We start from the raw sequence: 15,943 nt of genomic DNA, 5'->3' as shown, positions 1-15,943 counted from the left end.
CAAGATGGCGGCGTTGGCGGCGGCGGCGTTGGAGGCGCCCGGGGGCGGAGGGGCGGCGGCGGGAGCGACAGTGGCGACGTCTGGACGGTGATGATCCGCAAGGCGGCCGCCGCCTCCTCCTCCTCCTCCTCCTCCTCCTCCTGTGGCGGCGGCGGCGGCGGCTCCGCGGAGCTTCTCCGGCATGGCGCGTCTCGCCGACTACTTCGTGGTGGTCGCCTTCGGCCCGGGCAAGCGCGGTGAGCGAGCCGGGGGAGGGGAGGAGGGGAGGAGGGGGCGGCCGGGCCGGGCGGGGGAGGATTTCGCGCTGCGGGCGGGGGCGGCGGAGGATCCTCTCCGAGTAACGGGCAGCCTCGGCGCCGAGGAAGAGGAGCCGCCGCCGCCGAGCCGTCCGCTTCCCGGGTGCCGGAGGCTCCGCTGGCTCCGCGCGGCCGCCGGTCTTGGGGAGCCGCGCGGCCTTGGAGGCCTCCCGCATCGCTGCCCGGAAGGCCCGGGGCTGGGCGGGGGGTTCGCACCCGGACGCTCGGCGGGCGCTACCAAGAGGCGCCGATCGCCGCCCGGAGCTGCCGGGGAGGGAGGGAGGGGGCGCAGTTCCCCGTCTGCGGCTGGGCTGTCGCTCCACCCGGGAGCCGGACGGGGACGGCGGCCTTTGCGGCCGAAGGCTCCGCTCTCTGGCGGCGGAAGGGCTCCTCCGGGTGGGCCGGAGGGGCCTCGGGGCTGGTGGGCTGCCGGGCCGGGCTTTCAGGGCGAGCGGGCCTGCGGGATTCCTGGGCGGGTTTCGGTCCTTTTGCCCCGAACGAGGTAGAAAAGAAGGGAGGCGGCGGCGGCGAGGAAGCCGCCTTCTTGCAGGGGCCGAGGAGGAGGAGGAGAGCCTGGCCGTCTGGAGGGGAACGGTGCTTCGCCCCCGCCCTGCCTCCGCCCACGCCGGCCGGGAGTTGGCGAACGTTTCGCTTCCGCCGTTGCGTCCGGAGCCTTTCGCCGATGATGCGCCGCCTGTTTGTCCGAAGAGCTGCTAGTTGGCCCCGGCCTTGGCCTGCTTTAGCTTCCAAGGTGGTCGCGAGGCCGAAGCCAGCGATGCGCTCCTGCTCCGAGGCAGGCGGCCCAGCCCTCGTGGGCGAGCGAGCGGGCGGCGGCGGCGGCGGCGGCGGCGGCTCCTCCTCGGCCTGCGCGGGGCGTCTGACAGCTTCGGTTTCCTGCTTCATGCTGGAGGACGGGAAGCCACTGAGCGCGCCCAGATGCTCTGTTCGCCACACAAGAGGGAGGAAATGAGGCAACCCAAGAAAATTCAGTTTATTAGCAACCAGATTTAGTATAGCAGAAGGTTGGAAAAACTGCAGCACAACTTTTCTTGGGTTAGTGGTATTTAAAAGCGTGAGGAATAGCATTGACTGAAATACAGCAGCATAAAAGTCTCTGTTTATAGGTGGCCGCGGTGTTTTAGCCCTACCGAGAAAGCAGTTCCCAAAAGCTCAGTTTCTACAATTGTCTTTATAGAAAAAAATGTGGATACTTCTTAAAATTACAAATTCAGTTATGTTTTCCTGAATTATCCTTTTTGTACTTCTATGTAGTTTCTATTGCTACTTAATTCTTGTTTGGGCTTTTTATTTTGTTCATTTTCCCCCTATATATTTAAAGAAATAATTAAAAACAACTAGTGAGAAGAAATTAGAGTTAGGTAAAACGTTCTCCTTATCAAGCCCAAGCGGTGTGTTAAGGCCCTGAGATTTGTGCTCTCCTTCTGTTTATTTAACAGGCCTGTCACATAAACTATCCCGTATCTCTGAAGGTAGAAACAGGCACGAAAAGCCAGAGAGAGTTTTCAAACAATCTCTGACCTGAAAAGGAAGGTCTAGCCTCGAATTGGTGTGCTAAAGCAGGGGTCCCCAATCCCCGGTTTGTGGACCGGTACCGGGCTGTGGCATGCCAGCAACCGGTCTGCACAAAAAAGCAAAGCCCCATCCGTGGGATGCAGGCAGCACACAAAACCGCGTCCCCTCCGGTCCGCGGAAAAACCTCTACACGGAACCTGAGCAGATGAGGATGGGAAGAGCAGGACCAGCTCTAGAAATGTCAGCCCCCCCCCCGCCCGGGCAAAGTCACATTCTTGAGTCTCCGTTCTCTATTCTGACATAGACTTGATGATACATAATCATTTGGAAATTAAAGTGGTTTGAGTTGAATCAATGATTATCAGCTCTTACATGCTGATGAGTCCTGGAAATTATTAAATAATGTTACTATAACGTATAGTAGCTGTTAATGCTCTTTTGACACAATATATAGTGGGAGTAAAACCGTTTAATAAATTTGGGGGTTATTCCATTAGCTATAATAAATATATTTTAGGTAGTATCAAAGCTATAGGAGTCATTGGGAGTCTGCTGGCATATAAATTTAATAAATTATCATTAGACATTTATAAAGGAATCTTATGTATTATTTGAATTCTTTTAAATACTTTATAATCTTTCAATGAAAATTTCATTGTTGAAGAGCTGAGTATCAGATTGTAAATTTCAGGTTAATGTTGACATTAATAGATAGTTAAGTGCTGCAGAGAATCTGTAAGCAATAATATTGTTAAAACAAGTGTTACTTCAAGACTGATATTTACCATTGGAAGAATTAAGTATTTAAAATATTTTGATAGGATGTTGAGAAAGGTTCAATAGGATGGGCAAACTTGGAAGTCATTCTTATCTAAATGACAAAAAAATGGGGTGGGAGAGGGAGGCCAACTTTCCCAATTTCCATTTCCATCACTATGCTTATATTTTGAACTTTTTCCTGTGGAATCTAAGTGATTCTCCCCAAAGAACTATGGGCCCAGCCAGAAAATTATTATTTGACTACTATTCAGATGACTTGCAAGGTCTTGACTTCGCTATTAACAAAGGGTGAGTTCTCCACCATTAAAAAAAAGTATATTGGGACAAGCCTGCGAAGGAAGCTGAATTCCTATGAAAAATTGTGGAAAGGGTAATCCTTGACTTATTACCAGAACTGGGACTAGAATTTCTGTTGCTAAATAAGGCAGTTGTAAAGTGAGGCATTGTGTGACCACAATCCTGGCACTTCCCTTCTTAAGCAAGAATTGTGGTGAGGAAGAGTGATTGTGCCCGGGGGGGGGGGGGGAGGCCACGCACAGCCACCCTTGGAAGCCTCACCTGCCCCAGCTCAGCAAAACTGCTTCCTGCCTTCGCTGTTGCTGGGCCTTCATCTTTGGTCCATGTTGCTGAGCAACAGTAATTCATTGAACAAAAAAACGGGGCTTGCCGTGAACCACCTTCTCTAACCAGAACTGACCTATCCAGTGTGTACGTCCCAGGAGAAAAGTACTTATAGTCCCACATTTTTTGTGAGATAAGGGAGGGGTGGGGTGAAGTAAGGAAGCCGCGTTTTTCCATCACGACCCCAATATTATAGAACAGCCTCCCTTAGATGTTAGATTAGACCACAGTTTAATTAGTTTTATTTAAAGACTGGATTATTCTGGAGGGCCTTTAACAGCCGAATGTGCTACTATTCTACTCAGTGTGAGATGCTGTGTACCTTTCATGTTGTTGTAGAGATTATTGAAGGGAGGTATTCTGACAATAGGCCATTGTTTTGTGCTGTTATATAATGCCATGAATATTTCACTATTCTGGGGATTTAAATATTTTTATTTTGGATGTTTTATTTTTTGTTGTTACAAAAATGTACATTTTAAGTGTTACAACCTGCCATTTTATTTATTTAGCATATGGCAATGAGTTGAAATGATATTCACAACATATACAGTTGATAGGCACATTGGATATAAAAAGTTTACACACCCTTGTTAAAATGCCAGGTTTTTGAGATGTAAAAAAAATCAGATCAAGATAAATCACTTCAGAATTTTTTTCACCTTTGATATAACATTTGAACTGTACAACTCAATTGAAAAACAAATCTTTTAAGGGGGGAAAACAAAGTACGATAATGTGGTTGTATAGTGTCCCTGCCCTTAAACTAATCCTTTATTGAAGCATCTTTTGGGGTAGAAGCCTATCAGCCTGGCACAGCTTGCCATGGGAATCTTTGCATAGTCTTCCTTGCAAAAGTGCTCCAAATCTGTCAGATTGCAAGGGCATTTCCTATGCACAGCCTTCTTTGATCACTCCACGGATTTTCAGTTGGATTCAGGTCTGGGCTCTGGCTGGGCCATTCCAGAACTTTGATCTTCTGGTGAAGCCATTTTTTGTTGATTTATGCTTTGGGTTGTTGCCTTACTGAAAGATGACATTCCTTTTCATCTTCAGCAATTTAGAAGAGGCCTGAAGACTTTGCGTCAAAATTGACTTTATGTTTGGAACTGTTCATAATTCCTTCCAGCTTGACTAAAGCCCCAGTTCCAGCTGAAGAAAAGCAGCCCCAAAGCACAACGTGCTGCCACCACCATGCTTCACGGTGGGTATGGTGTACGTTGGGTGATGTGCAGCGTTGTTTTGGTATAAACATACTTTTTGGAATTATGGCTAAGAGCGCAATCTTGATCTCCTCAGACCATAACATATTTTCCCACATGCTTTTGTCAGACTTGATGTAGGTTTTTGCAAAAAGTAGCCAGGCTTAGACGCTTTTCTTTGTATGAAAAGGTTTCCGTCTTGCCTACCTCACAGTCTACACATATGAAGAACATGGGAGATTGTTGTTACATCTAGTACACAACCAGTATTTGCCAGAATTCCTGCACTCCTTTAATATTGCTGAAGGCCTTTTGGAAGCCTCTTGAACTAGTTTTCTTCTTCTATTTTCATCAGTCTTGAGGGACGTCCAATTCTTGGTAATGTCACTGTTGTGCCATATTTTCTCACTGTGTTCCATGGTATAGCCAATCCCTGGAAATTTTTTTGTACCTGTCTTGAGATTGTTACTTTGCAACAATGAGATCCCTTTGATGCTTTCTAAACTCTTTGCAGACCTCTATTGCCCGTAAGAGGCAACTGAGTAAATGTCTAGAATAGCTGAAGTTTATATGGGCTTGATCAGAGTTACTTTAATTGATGGCTGATATGTACTGTCTACTATTTACCATCAGTTTGAATGTGATTGGATAATTCTGGACCTAACTATATCCCTCCTTATAAGATGGTGTGCACACTCATGCAACCACGTTATTGTACATTTTTTTATTTTTATCTTTTCCCCCTAAAAGATTTCAGTTCATTTTTCAATTGAATTATACAGCTTATATATTATATTAAAGCAGGGGTCTCCCACCTCACCCCGGTCTGTGAACCAGTAGTACCAGGCCATGGCATGCCAGCAACCGGTCCACACAAACAAGCAAAGCCCCATCCACGGGATGCAGGCAGCACACAAAACCACGCACCTTCCAGTCTGCGGAAGAACCTCTCTGCACGGAACCGGTCCCTGGTGCCCAAAATGTTGGGGACCTCTGTATTAAAGGATGAAAAAATTCTGAAACCATTTGTCTCAGCCTGATTTTTTTACATCTCAAAAACCTGGCATTTTAATGGGGTTGTAGCCTTTTTATATCCACTGTAAATATATAAGTTACTTACTTATGAAGTGCCATAGGATTCTAGTTCATCCTAACTACTCTTAAGAACTTTGTGTAACTCCTTAGCAAACTTAATTTAGAATTTTTAGTTTAGACATACCGGTAGGTGATGTTCAGCATCTTTTGCCCCTTGAAACTAGAGATGCGCCAGAAAAACTAAACTAACCTGAGAGTCGTTAAGGGAAAAGCTACTCGGGGTCATGTTTGTTTGCCAGCTGTCTTTGTGGAATAGGGTTATGTTCAGGGCTAAAAGAAGCAGTGCTTTGGGGCAGGAGAGATCTCCTTTGGGGGTCCTTTAAGCTGGGCCATCCAAACATTTTTTTTAATTGAAAAGTTTTACAATACATTTTTGAATACAAAAAAAACCCCTCCTCCCCCTCCCCTCTCCCCAACCCCTCCCTCCCCTCCCCTCCCCCCTCCCCGACTTCCCAGAGCTGAATACAGGGTATAAAATTACAAACAAACATAATCTAAAATATGCTAACAACAATAAAACATTAAATTCTATCGCACTTTAACTCACCATTGTCAAAATATTAATAAAATAACTACTAACTAGTTGTACATCATATAGATCCACTACTTATTCAAATACTAAATGAAACTTTTTAGTCCCATATTTATTCTGGATATAATCAATCCATCTCCTCCATTCCACAATGTATCTCTGTTGCGATTGATCTTTCAAATACGCTGAAATCTTTGCCATCTCCGCCAAGTTAGAAACTTTCTAAGTCCACTCTTCTATAGTCGGCAGTTGTTCCTTCTTCCAATATTGCGCTACTAAAAGTCTCGCTGCCGTAATTAAATTCAACATCAACTTAATATCTATAACAGTAGTATCTGTAATAATACCCAATAAAAACAATTGTGGAGAAAACTTTATCCTTTTCTTAAATATCTTTTGCATATTCCACCAAATTTTAATCCAAAAAGCTTTAACTTTTTTACAAGTCCACCATATATGAAAATACGTTGCATCCTCACAACCACACCTCCAACATTTGAGCTGGCAGTTCGGATACATACTTGCTAGTTTTTTAGAGTCTAAGTGCCACCTATAAAACATTTTATAAAAATTCTCTCTTAAATTTTGGGCCTGCGTAAATTTTACATTTCTAACCCAGATCTTTTCCCAAGTATCCATTGTTATAACTTCTTGAAAATTCTGGGCCCACTTTATCATACAGTCTTTGACAAGTTCCGTTTCTGAATCAATTTCTATCAATGCATTATATATCCTTTTTATATGTGCTTGACCTTGATCTCTAATTTGTTTTACCATATTTTCATCAATCATCGAAAAACCAGTTTTCTGGTCCTCTTTCCACCTAGCCTGTAATTGCCCATACTGAAACCAAGTTTGTACAATCTTTTCTTCTTTTAAAATATTATATGGCTTTAATTGCCATACATTCCTTTCTAGACTTAAAATTTCCTTATATGTAGTCTCATCATGTTTAAATCCCACATTTATATTTTCTATTGCCTGTTTAGGTATTGCCCAAATGGGTATCTTGTAGTTTAACTTATGTCTATACTTTTTCCAAACTCGCAACAGAGCATACCTTGTAATATGTATCTTAAACACATTATCCACCTTCTTATCATACAATACATATGCATGCCATCCAAACAACAAATCATGACCCTCAAGATTTAATAGTCTCTCTTGTGTTAAATTAAACCAGTCACTTATCGATGACAAAGCAGCAGCCTCATAATATAATTTAAAATTAGGCATTTTAAGACCACCTCTTTCACGAGTATCTTGCATTATCTTAAATTTAACTCGTGGCTTTTTCCCTGCCCAAACAAATTTATTAATTCCTTTTTGCCATTCCTCCAAATTTAAGTCCTTTTTAAGTATAGGTATCATTTGAAATAAAAATAAAAATTTTGGCAAAACATTCATTTTCACTGCTGCAATTCTTCCCAATAAAGATAATTGTAATTTTTCCAACTATCTAATTCTTTTTGTATTTTTCCCCATAACATTTCATAATTATTTTTATATAACTTCACATTTGAGGCCATCCAAATATTGAAAGGGTTTGGCCTTCAACCGAGAAGCAGCTGAGACCGTGAAAGGGAGGCTTGCCTGAGGCTGGCTGCGGTGGGGAAAGGACCGCCTGCCTTGGTTCCCTGTCCACTGAGAATGAGTAAATGGCAGCCACGGTGATTCTTAAAGGCTTTGCTTTTAAAGGCAGATTGGTTGTTAGTAAAACATGCGTTATCCAAAATGAGGACCGCCTGCCTTGCTTCCCTGTCCACTGAGAATGAGTGAATGGCAGCCACGGTGATTCTTAAAGGCTTTGCTTTTAAAGGCAGATTGGCTATTAGTAAAACATGCGTTACGAAGGTCTGGCTGAGGTGGGAGGGGGAAGGTGGCCTCTCCCACCCCTCTTTGCCTGGGTGGGGAGGGTGGGAAGGAAGGCTGGCTGCCGTCAGGAGGAACAGCATCTCGCTGTTCCGCCATATTCATTTTGAGAGTTTGCAATTTCATTTGGATGGCGAAGACAGTACAGAAATATGTCTCCCCTCTGCCCAACAAGCTTTCTTTCTGAGCAGGCCAATGTGGTGAACTGGGGTGTGGCCGTGGATTTTGTTAGATAGACTTCTTGTTTGTGCTGACATGACTCGATTAAAAGAGAGGGGTGACCTCATCCTGTTCCAACTGTCCCTATCTGGCTCTCCCGGGATGCCACAGGACACACACGGATGCACGGCACTTTATCTTCTGCTTGGCTGTTGCCTGTGGACAGAAAAGGTTGGGGTTTTCTGTGTTTCCATTTGGGTGGGGCAGATCAGTTTTTACCCATTTAAGATCACCTCCTGAAATCGCAGTAGCCCCCACCCTGCGGAGCTTCAGAAAATCCATTAAAATCTGGCTTTTAAGAGAAACTTGAAAGTGGGGGGAGGGGGTTTGTACACCTTCATCCTGGGTACCAGTTAAGGGGTTCCTAGATCAGGAAGCGTTATGGATGATTTATTGTGCTTCTTGTTTGAATTGGCGCACTTCACTCTACGTGGGACTGCCCTTGAAGACCATCTGGAAATTCTGGCTGCTCGTCAATGCTGCAGTGCAATGAGTAACAGGCTCAGCTAGTAGTGGTGTGTGACAACACTACTTCAAGAATGGCGCTCGCTTTCAGTCGGTTTCTGAGTGCTTATTGTTCTGCTTGGAAACTTTTAAAGCGTTTCATGAATTAGGATCTGGATATCTTGGAGTAAAATCTGCTCCCTCCATGAGATCCGGGAAGGAAGACTTGTCCCGGGTTCCAACCTCTGGGGAATGTTGCTACTAGAGACTCCAAAGGCGGCAAGCTTTTCCCATGGCAGGCCCCACCCTCTGAAGCCGCAGAGCCCGGAAGACCTGGCTCTTCTGGAGCACCCTTGGAGGTTTTCCTGAAGAGATCTGTGGTTATGTCGAGGGACTGATGTATTGGCCTTCAGTGTCGTCTGTCGTCATACCCATCTGGGTCAGCTTAGGGGGTTGGGAGAGGGGGAATTGCATTGTGGCGGTTAGGCTTTCTGCAAGGCTGGGTCCGGTCAGCGTTGTGGGGAGGGCAATGAAAGACAAGGCCCCTGTGCTTTCTGAGCTGCCTTTGGGCTCTGCCCAGTTCTGTCTAACATCTACATGAAGCCACTGGGTGAGGTCATCTCTTGCCATGGGGTGTGGTAGCATCAGTTTGCCAATGATACTCCGTTGTACATCTCTATCCAGGGCGAGCCACGTGGTGCCATTGAGGTCCTTCCTCAGTGCTTGGAGGCTGAGGAGGTCAGGAAGAGGGGCAGAGAAAATTTTCAAATAAATCCTGTCAAAGGTTGAGTAGGTGTGGATTTTAAGGTCCCCTGTGTCAGGCACGAAAGACCAGGTCCACACAGTGAAAGTCCAATTAAACTGATTTATTGCTAGAAGCCTTTTACAGGAATCTTCTCAAGTAAAGGTTAGCACCTGCTTGGAGTCATATAAGGGTCAATGGCATTGCAAGGAGATTGGACCTGGTTGGCTTCTGGCTATGTAGGGACCTCAGGCCGATCCCTCTTTTCACTCTGCCCCCAGATTCCGCCAAGATGGCCAAAATGCTTCTCTGCAAAAAAATAAAAGTGTGGGATCCTTTCTTCTTAAACAGGATGCTGGGAATTTTATGATGGGAAATGCTTCTTCTCGTAGTACATAACTCAAATACAGAATTCTGTGCCATTATAAATTATATATTTATAATTTATCTTCTATAATGGTGGTCCTCAAATTAACAACCATTCGTTTAGTGACCATTCAAAGTTACAATAGCACTAAAAAAGTGATGTGATTTTTTTTCTCACGTGACTGTTGCAGTATGCCTGTGGTCAGGTGATCGAAATTTGCATACTTGGCAAATGGCTCATATTTATGACGGTCGCAGCGTCCCAGGGTCATGTAATCCCCTTTTGCAACCTTCTGTTAAGCAAAGTCAGTGGGGAAGCCAGATTCACTTTACAGCCGTGTGACTTAACAAGTGCAGGGATTTACTTAAAACTCTGGCAAGAAAGGTCGTAAAATGGGACAAAATTCATTTGACAACTGTCTCACTTGGAAACACAGCTCAGTTGTGGTCATAAGTCGAGAACTTACAGAATAACAGAGTTGGAAGGGACCTTGGAGGTCTTCTAGTCCAACCCGCTCTGTACCATTTCAGAAAAACGTCCGTTTCCGAAGGTAAGCCGTTCGTTCCACTGGTGGATTGTTCTAATTGTCAAGAAATCTCTCCATCCGTTGCCTCTCGCCTGGCCTTTGGGTGCTCTGGAGAACAGGCCGAGGTGCTGAGCCGGACCCACGTCCCAGGCATGCCCACGAGCAGCAGAGACCCCGCAGCCCTCTGAGGGTTTGGCTGCTAGCTTGAGACCGGGTCCGGTTTCTCCTATCACACGGTGGGCTGCCTGGTGCATTTTGGAAAGTTTTGATGCAAAAAGATTTTGAGTTGTGCTTCAGGAGACTTGTGTCAGATCCAGATTCATGTAACCCGTGACACTAGAGGCCTTTGAAAACATTTTGTCCCCGTATCTGTTCACTTTATGGCTTGCTGCTTCTCTTCTCTTAAACCGAGCAATAAAAGTAGAGGCTTTTACTTCCTGCGTTCTGACCTCACAGTGCAATTAAACATGTTGACCATCACTTGGAAAAGAACACTTTTGACATCACAGAATATTTAACAATAAAATGGTTCACCTTAAATCATAGGTGTCAAACTCCATCGTGATGTGTTGCGACGTATTTTGCATTGTTGGAGCTGGGGTGGACATGGTCTACGTATGTGTGATGGAACTGGCCTGCGGGCTGGCAGTTTGGCACACATGCCTTAAATGGTCTGGCAGAGCCTGTGCCTTGTCTTCACAGCAGTCCACCTTGGGAGGCTGGCATTTCCCACCCGATTCTTGCCAGTGGCAAGAAGAACTGGACGGATGAAGAACTGTGGGAAGAACTGGACGGATGAAGCAAAGGAGACGGGGAACTGGGATTAGTTGTCTCCGGGTCTTTCATTTTGCCAGCTGCAAAGACGGGCCCCCCCTTCCACGTGTGTGATAGTGGAGACTCTCCTCCAGATGCCTTTCCTTGGTCTGCACCCAGAGAAGGTTAAGATCACAATCCCGAGGAGCCCAGTCAGAATACGGCTCAGGAAGAGCCCGCATCTCATGAAGTGTTTCTCTTGAGGGTTGTGCCATCCTGTCGCATTAAGGAAGACCCAGCGAACAAGCTTCTTTCGAGCTTTGCTGGTTCATACAAGCCCTGCTGAGCTTTCGTCCTGGTGCCTGAGGCAGCTGCTTGTGTGGCCACTGTGGAGGTGACGGGGAAGGGTCTCTTGCCCTGAACCCCCTCCCGCCTTCATTCCCGCCTTGGGAGTCGGCCTCCTCTCTCCCTGATCGTTTCTCAGGCAGATCTGGAAGAGGCACCTCTGTCCTCTGTATTGGGGGGGGGGAGGGCACCAGGGCAAACACGGCCAGCTTCCCACCAGCTTGCCTGGGGGCATTTCCTGGGGAGGGCTGGGTGGGTGTCCGAGATTCCACAGAGTGGGCAAGGGTTCCTGAGGATCAACCTGAAGGGCCTCTTGCTTTGTACCCCTTGGACACCTGCACTCGGGATTACGTTTAACAATGGCCTTTGTCTTTTGCTGTGTGTCTGTGTGCATGTCATTTAAACAAAATGTGTAATTGTGTAGGCTATTTGTGGAATGTTGTCAGTGTTTCCCTAGTTTTTAATTTTAAAGGAAAAGACGGCATTTACAGATGTAGCAAAATACAAAACCTGTAGAGCACTGAAATAGGTCTGTGAAACAACACTGGACGCCAAGGCTGTCTCTCTCTTCTCTCTTCCATTTTTCACTCACTCACTCATTCATTTATTCATTCCTTCATTCACACTTTCATTTGATTTGCCCTATCCAACAAAATGAGTTTCAGTGTGGAGAAAAGCAAAGTCCTACACTTAGGCAGGAGAAACCAAAGGCACAAGTACAGTTTGGGCGAGACCTTCCTTAAAAACAGTAACCGTGAGAGGGACCTTGGAGTCCTAGTGGACGATCGCTTGACCACGAGCCAGCAGTGTGCAGCAGCTGCCAAAAAAGCTAATACAATCCTGGGTTGTATAAACAGAAGTATAGAATCAAGATCACACAAAGTATTAGTGCCGCTTTATAAAGCCCTAGTAAGGCCACATCTGGAATACTGCAGCCAATTTTGGTCACCATATCACAAAAAAGATGTTGAGAGTTTGGAAAAAACTCAGAGGAGAGCAGCTAAGATGATCCAAGGCCTGGAGACCGAAACATACGAAGAACGGCTGCGGAACTTGGGTTTGACTAGTCTTAAAAAAAAAGAAGAAATAGGGGAGACATGGTAGCAGTATTCCCACAAGGCAGAGGGGGTCAGGTTGTTCACCAGAGCACCAGAGGGAAGGACGAGAAACAATGGCTGGAAACTGACCAAAGAGAGAAGCAACCTGGAATTGAGGAGAAACTTCCTGACAGTGAGGACAATCAACTATGGAACAGCTTTACCCCCAGAAATCGTGGGCGCTCCATCACTGGAAATTTTCGAGAAGAGACTGGACAGTCACTTGTCTGAGATGGTATAGGTTCTCCTGCTTGAGCAGGGGGCTGGACTAGAAGACCTCCAGGGTCCCTTCTAGATTCCATTCCATTCCATTCTTATAGCCGCCCCTCTCTCATTTGTGGCTTTGGATAGCTCACCTAATTAAAACCACCATGCCGACATAAATACACCCCCCCCCCAAAAAAAACCAAGATACAGATATCAGTTAAAATAAAAACAGTTGAAGCCAAATTAGAACTGGGTTAAAGCCATAATGCATAATAATATGGGGCCGAGTGCAAGTCCTGGGTCAGTCGATAAATAGCCATCCAGGAAGCTCCCCCCCCCAGCGAAAGAGAGGCCTCGACTTGTGGAAGGCAAGCGTGGGGGGGGGGGGCAATCTCATCTCCAGTGGGGACGAGGTTTCCAGGGCGGGGGATGCCTGGCAGGAAAGACTCTGCCAGAGAGAAATGTTATAAAAAGATAAATAAGAAATCAGAGAGGGCCTCAAAAATGCAAAAGGTCCCAGAAATTGCATCGTTATTTGAGTTCGACAAGCAGTCGAGGTCCTCTTCTTCTCACCAAGATGAGTGGTCATTAAATTAACATAAGTTGTTCTTATAATTTCTTTTTTCACCCTTTTGATTGTTATTAGACTCAGCTGTAATATTAAACAGTCGGTTAAATTGTGGCTTCCCAGCCAGTTTACTTACTGTATAGTTCTTTATGTTTTTACTTTTTTTCTTCAGCTGCCCTTGTTTAAGTTTAAACTTTTTAGATTGCTTCTTTGTATCAGAATTATTTAAGTTTGAATGTTTTTTTCCTGGAACTCAGAGGTTTGTTTCCTTGTTAGCTTTGGACACTGTAAAAGGTTACTTGTTTGCTCTGACTCTTTAATGGTGTCATAGTTTCTCCCCTCTCACCATTTATTGGATCAATTTAGTGAGAGTAAATGGAAGGCCCTTACACTGTTGAAAAGTTTTTAATTGAAGGAAGTTGCACATCCCATTGCATACTTAATTTACCAGCTGATTTCTGCCATTGTTTCAAAGTATTCAACTTTGGCAGAAGCCTGTCTGATGCCATTAGTCTAAGTCTAGCTGGGGATCCTGACCCTCAAAAGACAGACTCCCTCTGGACCATCCTTTGTCCAAACTGTGGAGGTCATTTCTTGGGGGGTTAGGGTTAGGCTGTGGCTGTGGCTAGGTTCGCGTGGTCTCGATGATCAGGGACAGGTGAGCTCATGAACATAATAGTAAAGTTGGAAGGGACCTTGGAGGTCATCTAGTCCAACCCCCTGCTCAGGCAGGAAACCCTATCCCATTTCAGACAAATGGCTGTCCAGTCTCTTCTTAAAAACTTCCAGTGTTGGAGCATTCACAGCTTCTGGAGGCAGGTTGTTCCACTGATTAATTGTTCTCACTGTCAGGAAGTTTCTCCTTAGTTCCAGGTTGCTTCTCTCCTGGATTTGTTTCCCTCCGTTGCTTCTTGTCCTCCCTTCGGGCGCTTTGGAGAATGGCTTGCCTCCCTCTTCAGTGGGATGCGCACCAGTTTCACTAACCTTTGCTGGAGAAAAAGGTGAGGGGTCCCCGGTGCTCTCCAAGCTTGCTTGTTTTCTGGCAGACGTTTCATTCGTTACCCAAACCAGGTTTCAGTGCCCTGCCAAGAAAACGAGCTGAGAGAGCACCAGGGACCCCTCGCGCCAACAGCGAGCTACACATCCTTTGTTAGTAAAAAGAGGAGGGCCAGGTGTGAGATGCTGTTACGACGTCACCGTCCTTGGTCAAACTTTGGCTATTTGCAGGATCTTAAGAAATAGAGTAAGTAGTAGTTTTTAATTGTCTCTCTTGTGGTTTACTTATTCCAATTTCCTTTCTGTTTCTCCCCTTTCGCCATTTTTTTTACAATAACAATCCTTAGTGCCTGGTGTGCAGCATGCTGTCTCTAATTTCCTGTATTAGAGGTTGCAGACCAAGTTGGGTATAGCCTCTACAAGTGAGAACCACTGTATATAGCAATTTGTCTGTCATGTTATACTTATTAAATATTTTATTTGTTAATAAAATTTTATGTCAAGTTTAGATTACACCTGAAACTTGCTTTTGGACCTTTTGGCAGTAAGAAAAATGAATTGGTATCTTGGCAGGTCATAAACGGAACATGAACTGAAGTGCTGGTGCAAAAAGGCATAGGGGCCCCTTGGCTGCTTTGTCAGAAATATCAGGTCAGGTTTGGGTGAAATCTTCATTTTTCTCTGTTCTTTTTCCCAAGATGGTGGCGCCTTGCTTGGCTGCGGCTGCTTCGGCTCTCAAACGTGCTGGGGTTATGGAGGGGATGACTTTGAATGACTTTTTAAGAATATGTTAAGTATATGTAAGGGTGTAGGTATATACGTACATTGTACATAGCGTGTTTGTATCTTTGCTGTGTATGTGTACATTTTTGAGAGCAGGCAACAGAATTCCATTTTTAATGTGTGCCAGTGTGCCCACAGTAAAAAATGACCATAAAGATTACCTGTCTCTTCTCCTTCAGTCATGCCACACCTAGAACACCGTGTCCGTTTTAGGCGCCTCCTTGAGAAAGCAGGCCGTGTTGGCCCTGAAAGCAAAATGCAAGGGGTCCTTGAGTTACAGCAGTGAGTGAAATTGGAATTTCTGTTGCTAGGAGACTGTGTCGCTTAGTGACGGCAATCCCAGCTCGCCCTATTGCCGTTGTTAACCCAGTCCCACCACTTGTTAGGCAGGGACCCATTCTCATCTGAGGCATTCCAGGCTGGGCCCTCCCCCTCCCTGAGTAAGGCAAGGGGCTGCCTCCTCTTTGACCCTCCCCAGGCCTGTCTCTGCCCTTTGGGCTGCCTTGCCCCCTGCTGGCTCTACTGACCCAGCTGCCACGCCCGGCTGCCCTTCGTGGTCTTCCTCCCTCTGCTGATGAGGGGGTGCCCTGCCCGGCCCCAAGCGAGGCGGCTGCCGCCTGCACCAGGCCCTCTTCCCCAGGCTGCCTTTCCCAGGGATCGGGGGAATGGCCTCCGATTCAGAGAGTGGCAGGTGTGGCCTCCTGCCTGGGCTGATGAGGCCTCTGCAGTCTTCTGGGAGGAGGGGGAGGAGGAGGAGGAGGAAGGGGGCCAGAGGGGACCTCAGGAAGAAGGCCGCCTGCAGCCGGCAGCTGCCCCGCAGAGGGCCAGGCCCAGTGCACTTGTCGGCTCAGCTGGGCGGGGGGGGCAAAGGCTTTAGGGCCGGCAGGCACAGGGCAGCGAGGCCGGAGGGACCCACAGAGCAGAGGCGGGGGCAGTTGGGTATCTGGGGCTTGCCGTTGTGGGGA

The 15,943-nt window shown here is 46.3% G+C and overlaps 1 protein-coding gene across 5 annotated transcripts in view; it reads left to right on the top strand.

Moving 5' to 3' along the window:
• The window catches only part of SBF1 (SET binding factor 1), a 67,295-nt gene continuing 51,352 nt past the window's right edge, over positions 1-15,943 (top strand). For all 5 annotated transcript variants that reach the window (XR_014492786.1, XM_083365176.1, XM_083365177.1 and 2 more), the window contains exon 1: positions 1-236. Coding sequence is in view for 4 of the 5 variants with exons in the window: in XM_083365176.1 (XP_083221302.1) it covers positions 182-236 (55 nt within the window). In the remaining variant the exon portion in view is untranslated. The remainder of the gene's footprint in view (positions 237-15,943) is intronic.

This window comes from Vipera ursinii (assembly GCF_947247035.1).
Source record: "Vipera ursinii genome assembly, chromosome: 6".
In the NCBI taxonomy this organism is placed as follows: Eukaryota; Metazoa; Chordata; class Lepidosauria; order Squamata; family Viperidae; genus Vipera; species Vipera ursinii.
Note: the sequence above shows the minus strand (reverse complement) of the source record. Positions and strands in the feature narration are given on the sequence as shown.